Raw genomic sequence first — 15109 nt, 5'->3', positions numbered from 1 at the left:
GTCAGAACAATGTATTGTCAGAAAGACAATGCCTTTACCTACCTTAAAAAGTCTTAAAATGTTAGCCACCATGATGGACACGGAGCTCGCGGCAGCACCTATGACGCCAGAAATCTTGTCAGGCTTGGTGAAAATGGGCGGATCTCCATTAGCACACTTCACGTCGGAAGCGTCTTTCTCTATCAGTGCCTGCACGAACGTTAGTGACTGCTCCAAAGCGTAGGTGTCCCTGGAGCATGTGTCGAGGATCCGGACACCCAGAGTGATATTGGAGAGGAGATCAGGGTCCTTATTAATCTGGTCGATTGCATAAAGCATGGCCTCCAGTCTGTGGATCCCCTTTTCCTTCTTCAGCTCCCCACAAGGCACCCCTCTCTCGCCCTTGGCATGGACAGGGAAGAGACCCCCCAAAATGATGTCCCCATCCACTCGTATGGAATGGGCGTACTCTTGGCTGTGAGTTCTTTGCATCATCGTGAGGATCCAGTAGAACTTGGCGGTCAGGAGGAAGAAACAAGGGCAAGAGGCTGATCGCTTTCCCTCACATACCATTTTCTCCACAGGTGGTGTTGCAATCTGAGACCCAAACTTTATTCTTGCCACAGAAGGGGGACCACCTGAGGCTGCACCTTCTGGAGGCTACCATCAGGGCCCATGTGGAAAAGGCTCTGTGGGGTTCAGTAAGTGTTCTTGATTTCAATGTCACAGTGAATTTCCATCAGACCCCAAGGTTCAATTTTACTTCCAAATAAAGTCAACTTGCCAGGAATGGTGCAAAAATTAGAATAACAGCTGAGGTTCTGATGTTGGGATGAGGTCACCAATTCACGTCCTTGAAGTCAGCCCTGTAGCAGAATTATTCCTGGGGAGGGAAGAGGAGGAAAAACATAAAGGGTTCAGTTCGATGGGTCTACATTTTTCATATTTTTAAGCTCTGTTTGTACCAACCTCTTTTGTTGTTGTTGTTGTTGTTGCTTAATTTTCCCTATTCAGTAAGAAACTAATTCTTTTTGTCCCCTTATGATCTGAACACCTGGCTGCACTGCATCTAAACGGGGAGATTGATGACACTTTTGGAGCAAGGGAAACAGAAAAGTCTCAAAAACTAGGCTGATTCTCCCAAATCAGAAAGTATTTTTATTTACCATTTTATTTCAATAAATCCAATTTCCATGAAGATAAAAATCCTGTGGTTGATAGCATTATTTCTTTTCAAATCTGTTTTTACTTTCTACGGCTGTCAGAATTTAGCATTTAAATTTCGTCCACAAAATCAGGATGAAAGGCTATTTTCTGTGATGTATTCAACAAGCCAGTCATCTGTTAATGGCATTTTTTAGTGCCACAGATTTCCCAATGGGAAAAAGTGATTATTCAATCACAAAAAAAAGGCAGAAAAAAAAAAAAAACCACCCAAGGAGCCCCAAATGTTTAAGTTTTAGAGCTTGTAAAAAGATTTAACATAGAATGTCAGCAATTTCATGTAAATTACCCTATTGTTCTCCAGTAATAAAACAAAGACTTGAAAATTAAACACATAGGGTGGGATATATGTGAAGGTATCCCTGTTACCATTGTCAGGTTCCCATTAATTTGTCAGAGTGGAAGCAATGGGTGTGCGTATTGTTCTGAAGTAAGTGCTCCTTGATCCTAGAATCACCAGGAGCAAATCCGAGCTGGAGATCAATTGCAGAGCTTCTCAGTGGGGAAAACGGTGATTCCATCAAGACTAGAAATAAACATCTACAAGCAAATCTACAGAAAGAGTTTGTTCTAGGACCTCCGCTCTCAAAGAATTCCATGCCACTCTTCCAAAGGACATTTGTGGAGGTTTCACTGAAAACCAGAACTGACTTAACATAAGGGAATCTGATGTATGAAACGCACACGTAATGGCAAGGATAAACAGCTCCATCTTATTCTGGCAGGATGGTTAATCTAGTGTTCATTTCTAACCTACTTATACATATGGGTTTGAAACCTGAAATGTGGACAGTTCTCCTCCACTCTAGACAACCAACATCTGGCTGCATTTTCCATTCACTTGTTCAATTTCCAGTTCATAAAATTTTCATTCCATCCTCCCTGTCCCAAAGGAAAGGATGGTGCGTCCCTAGAGGACAACTGAACATATGTCCAAAAGCCTTCAGAGAAGGCTGCACTTTTTTCACTTTCAGATGAGCAAAGGGGGCTCATCATAGCCCAAGGCCCTGGATTTCTGAGTATATATACCTGGAGTACACTCAGAAATACAGCCAATGGCCCAGTCTGCTGAGTTAGTTCTAATCTGCCTGTGACAAGCATTTCCTGTCTCCTGGCACATACTAAGCCCTATTCTGCCCCCAAAATACTTAGTCCTTTTCTGATTTTTCTTACCACTTGACTGATATTCCCTCACACACAATTCTTCCAGCAGCTGCTTCTCCCTCAGAAAATCTGTGATTTGGCAACAGCCTGACCTCAGGCATTCCACAAAAGGAAACACTTAGAAAGTCAACTTGACTTTCTGGATGAAACCACTGAAGTGATGGACCATGAATTACACTGACCACTCATTAAGAGAAATAGGATTGTGTTTTACAGTTTCACAAGGAAGACCAGTTAGAAGATGGTCAAACCTCATTAACTCTGACCACTAATTCAGGGCTTGAGACCAAGTCCACAGGGCTGGGCTGACCCTGAACATATCCTTTCTGACAGAGCACAGAATGAATGGATAAATGAAGGAGAAATATTGAAGGGAGAAAGAAAGGGGACGTGCTGTTCTCCAAAGACCAGCCTGTCTTCATTACCCCCAAGCCACCTCCCAAAGACTTAAAACACTTCAGAGAATAATCGTTTTTCAATTATAGAAGACCCTAAACACAGTCCATCTGTTAATTACAAATCACCCTTACCTACGCTGCTCCGACAGCACTAACCCAGGTCCGCTTGCTGAGTAGTCCTAGATGTAGTAACACTGAGTTTCTTTTAGAAGTATTCATCTTTGCAATAATTTTAGTCTCTTTGGCATCTCATAGGTCTTTAAGTTAAGGAAAGATTGGGGAGTGAGTAACAGTGAGACAGGAATTGGTTTTGTTTAGCGGATGGATGCACTTCGATGAAAAATGAGAGGTTCCATTTTGGTTGATTTTTATTGGGCAGCTCACTTGGATTTTTGCTTAAGTTTCCTGCTTTGCAACATAGAATTAATGGCACACGATGTCTCTGAAGGTTGGTTTTCTTGTCAGTAAAGGGTACCAGAGCCTGCCTGCCACACAGCACACGTGGAAAGCAGTGGCTGGCGCGGGGGAAGCGCTCAGCAAACAGGAACTCTCGCTGCTAATCTAGACTGCAATTCGTTTTCCATTAACGCAGAGCAACTCTTTCCATATTTGTCCACTTGGTGAGGTTTTTACTGACACTTCTCATCACTTTAAGATTAAAATCAGAGCTACTTATAAAATGTTGAAATACAGCCGTTATTTCAAAATCTGATACGTTGTCATAAAAACTCAGACTCTTGATGGCTGGAAGGCTTAGTTTCCCCTTTAAAGTTTAAGGGAAAATATGTTTGCAAGTTTGTAGAAAACGACATAAATCTGGTTGCATCGTGCAGTCTTGCATTGCCAAATCTTGCTCTTGGGCAATTCTTGTGAGCTTTAATCTAAACTCACCTTACTTGAAGACAATGAGTTTTAACGAAATAATGACCTTTCGGTGCCATTGAGCCAAACAGCTCTACTTCCTGTTCTGTGCTGGATTTAAAATAAAACAGTTTTTCTCCCCAGCTGACCTTCCTCCGGGGTTTGGTACAAACCTCGCCTGAGCTGATGGACTTCTTCGAGAAGGTGTGAGGTCTGTGCTCCTGAAAGCGACCTCAGAGGGGAGCAGACACCTTCCACTTTTTCTCAGCCCAGAGGAGGGGTTTCCAGGATGAACCATCGAGGCTTAACCATTAAATGTCCACGCAGACCTTCTGGTTCATTCCCTCCCAGCCCATCCTAAGAACACGGTACACGGGTCCCTTGTACATCCTTAGCTCTTCCATTAACTGGCTCACTGGCCCAAGTCTGCAGCCCCCCAGCTAGATGAATCAGTGGCCTCCCTCAAATGCTCTAGCTATTTCCCGAAAGGCCAGTAATATGGACAGCTCCTCAAGGCCCAGAGCCCTGAATTCGGCTTATTTTTATTTCACTAGGTACCTTCTCTGTACCAAAATCTCAAGTGCCAACAGAGTATCTCACTGAATTTTCATACACCAGTCATTAACTCTCATAAAAATGAGGGGGAAAAGGCTCAGGAAGGTTGAGTATAGCCCAAAGCCCCGAGCTAGAAAATAGCACCACTGTCAAAATCCTCAGGTCCTCCAGGTGGGCCCTGTCCTTTGAGAAAGCACCCTTGGGGCTGCAGAGACTGACCAGGACAACACAAGCAAGGGGAACGGCCCTGCCCCTCCACTGAAATCTCTCAGAAATGCATATATCTCCAATGGTCAGCTCTTTAAGAAAAACAATGCACTCATTAGGAGGGTACAATCTGGGGGCATTTCCAAGAATCTTTCAAAGGGTTGAGAGTATCAAATGCAGTTTGTCCAAACATCTCTGCTTCAAATCAGGCTTCCCAGCCAGCCTGATGCCACAGAGAACAAACCCACCAAGCCATGAGGAGGGGGCTTTACAGGGTCTGTCACCACGTCTTCATCTTCCTCCAGCACTTGGCAAGTGCTTTTAAGACAGGACTTGGTAAAATTCCTCACAGGCGGATCATTAGCCAAGAATTGTAAACTTTTTCTCATGGAAAGGCCAAACAGCATCCCTAAGCTGGATTCCATTCAGCTCTTTAACAAAAAGGTTAAGCTGAATATTGTCATCAATTCACAAAATTGCAAATCCAGCAGTTTCTCTTGCAACAGCCCACACTTACAGCTCTTTTTGGTTGTTCTACAAAATGCATCCTATTTGTTTATCAGCTCCTCTGCTACCACAGGTGTGCAGGGCCCTGGAATCCTGGTGGAGGCAGAGTGAGGCTGGGCTAGGCAGAGCCCCACCACCAGCACCAGAGGCCTGGAATTGGATCCTTGTGTGACAGTCACAGGCTGGTGACACTGAACATGTCACTTCACCTCCACGTGTTTCCATTTCTTCATCTGTGAAATGAGATGGACCACATAATCTCTAAGGTGTCTTCCAGCTCCCCATTCTGAGGTTCTATTATTTAATAATAAGAGAACTTGAGATTATGCTCAAAACACCAGAGCAAGGCTTTGCCAGCTGAACACAATAACTGATTTTGTTTGCAAGCTGAGTGACTTTTTCCCATCAGTGAGAGAGGGCTGGGAAAGCTCTTCTCTACAAGCAGACCCCACATTAAGAAAATCCGATAGATGAGAAGCTCAACTTACTAAACAGATAAATTAGAAGATGAGTATTTGCATTACAAAAGAATTCACCACAGGTTTCCTTTAAATAGCTAAATCCCCCGTGCATTTAAAATGCAATCTGATTTAGTAGAATTCAATTTGTGCACTTTTTTTTTTTGATAACACAGCTATTGCATAAAAAGAGCACGTTTAAAGTAATGAGACGTCTCTTTTACAGTAGGTATCATATAAGAGGGGAAGGGGGTGAAATCAACATTTATTGAATGCTAAGTGTGCAGGGAGCCTCACACACATTATCTCATTTCCTTTATAAGATACACGAATGAGGTTAGCATCACAGCCTCCATTTGGGATATAAGGAACCTAAAAACAAGAAGATTATATGAATGTGTCTAAAATCTTGGCAAGAATTCAAATGCAGGACTGTGGCTATGTTCTTTCCTTTACCCCACGCCCTTGGGTGCAGCAGACCATGATGGATGTTGAGCTGACCCTGATGTGATGATGCGGGCTGTGGGTGTGGCATCCTAGGATCTGAGTAGTCCCGGATTCTAATCCCACTCCCCTCAGGACTCAATCTACAGCACTGACAAGTCATTTAACCTGGGATCAGTTTCTTTATTTCTAAACTGAAGAATGATTTCTGGCCACCTCCCAGGGTTGTGAAATCAAACGAAATAATGTGTGTCAAAGTACTTTATAAATTGCCAAGTGCCATAAGAATGAACAGGGACACTGTTAGTTTAACAATTGGTCCTCCAACTCCAATACTTTACTGCCGTATTGTGTTTAGAAGACCTGATAAAAGCCACTTTCCCATCATACTCAGGGTTGGTCAGACATTAAGTCACGTGTCCAAGGAATCAAAGGAAATCAAAGGGAAACTGGAAAGAAGGACACAAGAGGAAAAGTCAGTGGAGCTGCAACATCTGGTTGGGAAGCTGAAGTTCATGGACACTTGGAGCATTCAAAGGGCTATTTTGAAGGAAGTAGTGACAAGACATTCTTCTGTAGTGGAGAGGAAGATAGGAAACCTTCCTAAGTTGTATGCAGGATGTGACGCAGCACTCCTACCACTAAGGCTCATTACCACTGGGAAAGTTGGCTGATAAACAGCCAGAAGATGTCTATCTGTGGGTATACTTTTGCCTGGAAAAGCATGAAACTGGTAACACATATGTGCAATAACTTCCGCATACTCATCTCCAGCCTCTCCTACATCTCCCCACTTCTGCTCACCTGCTCCCTCCTCCCCTAGAGCCGGATCTCCTCCCTCCTCAGTGCTGATGGTGTCCTGCAGGTCACAATCTTAAGACGTGGCCCTCCCCTCCCCGGGGAGTGAGTAAATTCATCATAAGTATCAAATCCTGAAGATGCATTACGGTCATCCCCCAACTGGAACATCTGCATTTATAAGACCATTTCCAGGAGATCCATAACATCTTTATCAAAGAAATGCCTCTAATAGTGGTTAAGACTGGCCCTGTAACAAGCCAAAGCCAGGAGTTATTATGAGTCAGGAGCCCCCTCAAATCACTCCCACAGCAATAACCACCACTCAGAAGGCAGGTCCTGGGATAAGAATGCATCATATTCAACGTCCTTAGTCAGTGAGTTCATCACAACTTGTCAAAGTACCAAGTAGAAATGAAATTCAAAGCTAAGACTTCCTGGAACAAAGAAAGAAAGAAGGAAGGAAGGAGAGAGAAAGGAGGGAGGGAGAGAGGGAGGGAGGGGAGGGAAGGAAGGAAGGAAGGAAGGGAGGGAGGGAGGGAGGGAGGGAGGAAGGAAGGAAGGAAGGAAGGAAGGAAGGAAGGAAGGAAGGAAGGGAGATAGTTCAAATCTAAATTTCTAGCAGACAGAAACACCCCCTCCCCCTTGGGATGGAACCATTATAATCCAGGAGGCTCTCCATTCACATCCTTTTCTCCTGGTACAACATGGTGTGACTATCCCTCCTGAGCAAACAACATGATGAGTCTGGTGATGTCCAATCAGGTTCTATCAAGAAAACAGCAATAGTTTGCTAAAGCTTCCAAAGCCAGCCGCGAGCTAAGGGCCAGGTCATTCCTGTGGGTCCAGTGAAGAGATAAATCCCTGCAACCGCTTCTTTTTAAGACACTGGGACAGAGCAACTCCACTCCCTGGGCTAAAGCAAAGTCCTTTTTCTGCTGGACATTCTAACTACAGGAGAAAGATAGTGGGAAAGGAACTTGGAGGGAAAAAAATAATTGCTACCACGAGCACATGTGTACAGTGTTCTGTGCCTCCTGCCCTGAAGACAATGGAACATTCTTACACAAAGATTGGCACTAGATATTGCCAATGTGAATGTCAGCGGGTTGTTTGCTGCATAAATACCAACTGAACAAGCCCCACAGCAGCTCCAACCTGCCCAGCCAACTTTGAAAAGATCACATCTCTAATGACCTCTAACTTTCTCCTGCACTCTTTGGAGCTCAACTCTTTCTTTCATCTACACATTTTGGATTTCGATGTTTTTAGAATTATTCAAGCAATCATAATCTGCAAAGGGAGCAGGAAGGCAGAACTAGCTAGCACAACCCAAACAGAACAAATGGAGCCTAAATAACAGTACAGAGCTGTGTTCTCAGCATCTTTTTCTTTATTCTGGAGAACCTCCCTTCATCCATGTCTCCCCACATCACTGATTTAAAAGCAAAACTTCTTTTTGTTTATCTCAAGTCTGATACAACCTGTAGTTGACTCTGAAATGGGAAAATTGCATTTAAAATCGTACTTCATCTTCCCTGATGGGTAAGGCTTGTCTTTTCAAAATTATCAAACCACGTATTTTCAAGAACCAGGCAATGAATTTCACACAGCTGATTCTGTCTCCTACAGAGATCTTTCAAGACATTATTCACAAGCAAGTGACCAAGATAAACTAAAGTGGTTTCTGTAGCCATTTGCAATTATTGACAAACAATTTTCATAACGGAAAATGGAAATTACAGTCAAGTGCAATAAGCTCTTTATCCAAGATCTACCTGCTGGTGGCTCTTTTTCTCTTTTTATTTTTTTCCTTTCAAGCAAAATACCAGCTATCATCGGAATGCATTTCTCCCCTTTATGATTTTTCTTATCAATATCTCCACCACCAACCCTGTTTTCCAGTTCTGTCTGTTGGCAGGATTTGTATTCAGTCGCGGTAGTGGCCGAGAAGGTAGTGTATTCTTGGGTGTTCGCGAGACTCCCGCACCGTCAGGTCTGTGGGAAAGGATCACCCGCAAACGGCAAACAGGGCATTCCCTCCTCCGGCGGGACTCGCTTGGGGGACTGACGGTTTGGGGCTTCTGCTACTGGCGAGTGGGTCTGTTCTCACCCCAGCCATCCTGGGCGCGCAGCCACTCTCTGATCCCAGGCTCTGCAATTTGGGCCACGGGGGAAACAATTCTTCAGGGAAGCGTGGGGGAGCCGTCTTGCGCAGTTGGGTGACTCGCACACCCCTCTGCATTTCATTTGCTCCAAAGGAGCGTGTCAGACAGACGGTTGGGGGGGGCGGGGGGCTTGTTATATTTTCACCAACTGTACAAACCTCAAGGGATCTCCGAGCTGTTTGGCAGAGCAGATGGGCTCGCTCTCGGCGTGGCTCAGGGGTTCTCTCCCTCTGCCTCTATCTCAGCCCGCAGCCACTCACCCCGCCCCCGCTCCCCTCTTCCCTGCCGCATCTTCCTTTTTCTCCTCAGTTCCCTCGGCTGTTGAACCCGGGCGCCGGAGGAGCCGGGGCCTTCGGCGAAGTACCTGGTTCCTCTTACGGTTCCCGCGCCACCCGGGTATTCCGGCGCCTCCCCAGCCCCCCGGCGCTCCCGGGGAGCCGGGCTCCGCGCGCGGCCGGGCCGGGAGCGCCTCCGCCCCCGCCGCACCTGGCCGCCCCGAGCGCCCACGCCCCGCACAGGTCCGCGCCAAACTGGGGCCACGCTGGGTGTCTCGGAGGAGCTGTGGGGCGCTTGCCTTTGCTTTTTAAACTCCAGATCCCTGAGACCATTCCTCCGCCCCCACCCCCAACACAGAACTACCGTGTTTTCCCGAAAGCCACAAAAAGGGGGCGCGGAAATCCCGACCTCGCGGGGCTAACTCGGTGAACACAAACTCAGGGCAGACGTACGCTGTGCAGGGATGTGGGGTCTCGAGAAGCCCCAAACAACCCGGCTTCTCCTGCGACCCCCATCTTCCCTGGCTCCTGGTTAGACATTCATCCAGCCCCACGCTCAGGAAGGCGGGGGTTACCCCAACTCGTCCCGGAAACCTCTAACTTAGGAAATCCCTCCCGTTAGATTCGCAGAACGGAGGTACCTCGTCATCTCGGCGGGGCAAGTCCGGATTCCGCCAGGGCAGGTCCAGGAGGTCACCCGGGGCAGGCAATCCGAGGAGCGCTTTACAATCCTGCCGCCGCACGCCTCATACGAGCACCCTAGGCGCGCCTGCCCCTTCGCGTCACCATTCAGTCTCCGATTCGCCGACTAAACTTTTGGGGGACCACATCTCCAAGGCTTGGGAGTTCCAAGCTAAGCCTCCCTCTTTTCTGAACCTCTTCACTGGAATGTAATCATGGGAAGATAAGAGGGGTGGCTGCCTTGTTCTTTGCAACGTAAAATCAACAGACACCCAATCAAGCTCCAATGCCCGGCCAGCCCCTCGCCCCCTGGTGCCCACTTTCTCTCGCCCCTATTCCCATCGCCTCCGCCCACCAGTTCTCTCCCAGACTCCAGGTGTGCAAGGCCATCTACATGTGCCCAGGAAAAGCAAATCACTAAAGTGCCCTGAAAAGGAACCGTGCACCTGGCTGTCCCCTGAACGGTTTTAGGGAAGAAAACGGAAAGGGGAACAAAATCAGGGGAATTCTCCTTTTTCCGCCAGCACAGCTTTTGGGGAGAGTTTGGGAATGGGGGCGCTTTTTTTTTTTTCTTTTCTTTTTTTGCCTGTGGTTCGACACTTGCTCTTCTCTTTCTCTCTTTCCGCTGCTCGGCGGCGAGTCTTACCCTGCTCCCCGCAGAGGGCGCGGTGAGGAAGCCCGCGGGGGGCCCGCAGCTCCATGTCAGCGCCGCCGCCGCCGCCGCCGCGCGAGGCGAGCACCGCGGCCGCACTTGTGGCTCGTCTCCGGGCTGAGGGGGCTGAGCTGGCCCAGCCCGCGCCAAGTCTCTTCCATGTGAATAACAAATACTCCCACCGGCGGCCGCGATTGGTCTGCGCCCGGCGCCTCCCGATCCTCCGCCCGCGGCCATTCACCCGGCGCGGCGCGGGGAGCCGCGGCCGGGATCGCGCCCGGGATCGCCGATCGCTTCGCGCCAACCAGTCACCTCGGGAAGCGGGCGGAGTAACCCCGAGGGGCGGGAGCCCCTGGATTTCGATGTCTCAGAGCTGCCCGGGCGGTGACAGGGAGAGGGACACGGCAGGCGGATCCCCCCTCCACCGCGCGCTACATCACCTCAGTCCTTGGCGACGCGGGGACCAGAAATGTCAATAGTTCTGATTTTAAAAATCACCCATCCGCCCCGCCCACAACAAAAAAGGGAGGACCTAAAGAACGGGGATTGGAAGAGGGGAGAGTGGCGGGGAAGGTAGGAAGAAGTGCGAGCGGCTGCAAGGAGGAATATGGCTGTGAAGGAGCTGAGAGCCTCCGACTGCCAGGCGAGCCCGCGACCCGCGCGGGAAGCGCCGCATCGAGGCCACCCGGAGCACACAACTGGGACCGCGAACCCGGGTTCTCCTTCGTGAGCACCGCTCCGAAGAAGTGTCACCGTGAAAAATGCATGGTAGACGGCATATGTCCCGCCCCACGCTTTCCTGTCGGGGATGCAAAAAGTAAAGCCGTCAGCCTTGCGCTTCCCCCTGCGAAGTTTGCTCGCGCCGCGCTGCCTCTCGGCCATGCGTCCTGCCCCGCGGTTCGAACGATTGTCTCCCCGCCCCGGCCCACGGCTCTCGGGGGCGCTATCTACTGAGCCCCCGCAGCCCGAGCGGGGACGGAAGATCTGCCCGCTGCAGGCCCAGCGCCGAAGGTGGCGCGGGCGGGCTCGGTGACCCGCATCTTACTGAGCTGGTTTAAGGAGCCGCAGACGCGGGGCAGGAAATTCCTGGGGACCCGCGCCGCGCGGCTCCTGGGTTTCTGAGGGGAAACCTCGGGATTCCCTTCGCCTCCAGCCGATGGAAGCCCGCCCGCCGGGCTCGACGTGTAAGCCCAGCGGCCCTCCGCACGAGTTACCGCCCAGGCACCCCGCACCTGCCGGGGCGGGGGAGTGGGGGAGGGAGCCCCTCGCCGCCCGGCGCCCGGGGAGCTGCGGCCGGCCGGGCCTTGTGTTGGTGAGAAAGTTCCATCTAGAGGCGGCTGCGCGCAACTGCAGCCGGCGCCCCAGGCCCGACCTCCTGCCCTGGCCGCGGGGTGAGCCAGGGTTCCAGTGCCGCCACTCCCCACGGCCTAGACCGCGTGGGAACGCTGGGAGAGAGGGGGGCCAGCCAGCGCGACAAGGGGAGGATGGAGACGGGCAGGACAGGCCTCGTGCAAGGCAGACCGTCTCCTCTGGTTTGGCATCTCTGCAATGAATCATGACAGGCACCTTGGCAGTATTCTGCATATTGCTTGTCCCAGGTGGGCTGCTGCTGTAATTCTCACGCCAACTCTGTGAGGTGATCAAAATTACTAAGTCCACTCTACAGGTGAAGAAGCAAACCGAGGCTTAGAGACACAGCTGGAAAGTACTAGAGCCAGAACTAAAAGCTGCCTGGCTTCCAAGCCCCATACACTCTTCTTCTCTGAGATCGTTGCTTTTCCCAAGGCTGGCATTAGGGTGCCAAGTCTCCTCTTTCATAAAGCAACCCCTGCCCTTTGTCACTTAGAAAAATCTGCAGGTTTCCAACCCAGAAGATCTCTTCCCCTTTCATTTCTGTCTCTTCCCGCTCCCTTCCCTTTCCTCTCCCATCACCACATGAGGAGCTAGTTGATTCTAGAAGCGTCATTTTATGGCCACAACCACCTCGAGGGAGGATGGAGCGTTTGGAGAGATAAAATAGACTGGGTCCCCTGTCCTCAAGTTTCTATGTAGGGATCCTCAGTTCACTGTGAACGCACAGCACAGCCTTGAAGGGAGTGACCAGCCCGCAGTGCAGCCTGGGGCAGGGACAGGGCAAAGAGAGAAGTTCACTGATACAGAGAAGGGGCTGGGAGGGCTCATCCATCACTTGTCTGCACATGAAGGTCAGGGGACTTTCTCCTCCCCCAAGAAGAGTGAAGGTGATTTCCATAGCAGACAGCCCACCCCACCCTACACTGCAGAATGGTGACATCTGTCTCCGCAGAGCAATTAATGCAGGTGTATGGATCAGTCCCTCTCTAAACCCTTTACAGTGTGTTCATTAATACATTTGAAGGAGAGGATGGGCAGAGCAAGGCTGAAGGTACCCTGAGCCCACAGAGCTGCAGACCACATCATGATCTTCAGGGTCTGCTTGGAGGCCAGCTGTGGGTCCAGCAGGGCTGGCGCCCAGGCGAGCACAGAGGGCAGCACCCTGGCACTCTAGTGGGCCCATCTCCGTAACGAGGATGGCACAGCCGGCTGTAGCTGTGGAGGCCTGACAAGGCTGAGTGAGCCACTCTGAGCTCAAATGCCTAATGAGCGCCTTTCTCTTTCCCCTATTGATCACCACCTGTGGAGAACTAGAGTCCTACAGGCACATCGCTGCCTTTGGAGGGGGTGGGCAGCCCTCTGAGAGAGGGACAGAATTGATCTCTCCTAAGGAAAGAAGAATTTTGGTGTCCAGTTTTGCATCATCTTTAACTCTTGAAAGTCAGAATGGGGCCATCATCCCAGTCCCATGTGAAATCTGGTCAATAGGGAATAGATTCATTCTACAGATTCTGGAGTGTTTCCAGTAACTTTATCTGGTGGCCCCTGAGCAAATGACAAGCTCATACACAGGTTAGAATCCACTCAGACTGATAGCAACATCATGGCCCAGGAAGAGAGGTTGTCTCCAGAAGTCACTGGTCCCTGTCAGTAACACACGAAAAAGGCACAAGGCAGTCCAGCCCCTACTCAGCGATTCCCGAGCCACGGGCTACTACACTACAAAAGGAAACGTGCCTTTGGAAAGTGTCTGACCTCATCATCCATCCCACCCCAAATATTTATGCAAACCAAGTCTGTTTCCTGGTGGTTAATCCTCCAAGAAGATTTGCCTATAATCTTCTCATTTTCCGTTGATTTAAAACGTGAAAAACTGCCCATGTGTTAGAAAATGCAAAAAACAATGCCATATGTTTGGGGTCCATTTAACTCAAGCTGTGATATGTATTTCACACATGGAGATTTATGCCACGTTCCTGCTTTGGGGTAATCATTGAGCCTCGGAACCTTTGCAGGCTACTCACCCGGGAGGAATACTGACAGCACGAAGCTCCCACATGCAGGAAAGCTGACAGGAGAAAGTGGGAATAAAATTTGTTTCTTTTGGAAACTTAGACAATATTTTTTTTACCAGGCCATCTGCAAGTGGCGGCAAGTGTACTGTGTGGGCTTTGCTCAGTTTATGAAAGCACTGGCTACTAGAAGCAAGACCAGACATGTGAGACCGACAGACAGGGCGGGGCCGGTGAGGCTCAGGACAGCAGTGTGCCCCTCACCCCACAGTCAGCTCATGCCCGCGTTCAGGAGCCACAGGAGGGGTTCGTGAGCGGGTATCTACCACACGGTGCACATGCATCCCTGCTGACTTCATCTGGGTTCCCCCAGAAGCACCGCCTGAGACAAGGATTCAAGGGCAGGTAGCTTACTTAAGGGGTGAAGGAAGGCCCAGTCGAGTGGGGAAGGGAGCCAAGAAAAGGTGCGTTAGCAAGCCGGCTGCCCCTGCGGGGCCTGGGGATCTGTATGTCTTGCAAACATTCCAGGCAATGGGATTCTGATGACTTTTACTGAAATGGGAAACCCGCTGCTTTCAGGAAATCATTCTCCTCACAGGCAATCAGCAGGCAGTGCATTTAAATATATAAAGACTTACTTTCAAAGCCTAAGGAGGCAGACCTTAGAAATCAGGAGTCCAGGGAGGGGGGCCCCCCCGTGCTGCTCATGTATCTGCCCACAGAAGTGCCTTGTTCTTGCTTTTCCATCTCTTCTTAAACTGAGGAAATTCCATCCAGTGTTTTCTGAGGGGGGAAAAAAGACTTGAGTTCCAGCCCTAACGTTGCCATTAACAATCATATCATCTTGGACATTTAACATTTCTGCCCCTCAATTTCTTACCTGTAATCCGGGGGTGGCAAAGACAGATGCCTGTCTGGTCAGGATTCATGCTCCCTTATTGGTAGTGCGGAGCTGTCACTGGAAAGGGGCACACAAAGACACACACAGACACACAGACACACACACAGAGATATACACACACATACACACAGACGTACACACACACACACATACACAGACATACACAGACATACACACACAGACAGACACACACACACACACAGGGCCTGCATTTCACTGCCTTCCTTGCATCTAAGATCTAGGTGGGGTAGTGTAGCTACTTCTTATAGAACAAACAGGAGTGAGGCAGGTCAATTCTGGGCCAAGGAAATTAAGAAACAGATGTTTCCTCACCTTCTCTTTCCCCTTCTTCTGGCTGGAAGCAGAATTCTCCATGGTCTGGGATTGGCAGCTCAAGATGGAAGGACCCTGGGTCCTCGAACTGCCAAGCTGAGGAGTGCTGCCTGCCTACCAGAACATCCACACTGAATCG

At 49.5% G+C, this 15109-nt stretch overlaps 1 protein-coding gene across 3 annotated transcripts in view; it reads right to left on the bottom strand.

Moving 5' to 3' along the window:
* Window positions 1-14665, bottom strand: part of GRM8 (glutamate metabotropic receptor 8) — a 680033-nt gene extending 665368 nt beyond the window's left edge. For 2 of the 3 annotated variants that reach the window (XM_072964561.1, XM_072964562.1), the window contains exons 1-2: window positions 10366-10676; window positions 43-862 (exon numbers count right to left, since the gene is read on the bottom strand). In XM_072964561.1, the coding sequence (XP_072820662.1) occupies window positions 43-552 (510 nt within the window). In that variant the 5' untranslated portion in view covers window positions 553-862; window positions 10366-10676. Of the gene's footprint in view, window positions 1-42; window positions 863-10365; window positions 10677-14374; window positions 14520-14616 lie in introns of those variants that run through there. The other variant, XM_072964560.1, reaches the window with a different exon arrangement.
* Window positions 14666-15109: the final 444 nt, after the last annotated feature.

This window comes from Vicugna pacos, chromosome 7 (assembly GCF_048564905.1).
Source record: "Vicugna pacos chromosome 7, VicPac4, whole genome shotgun sequence".
In the NCBI taxonomy this organism is placed as follows: Eukaryota; Metazoa; Chordata; class Mammalia; order Artiodactyla; family Camelidae; genus Vicugna; species Vicugna pacos.
The sequence above is the reverse complement of the archived record's forward strand: the minus strand, read 5'-3'. Positions and strand labels throughout refer to the sequence as shown.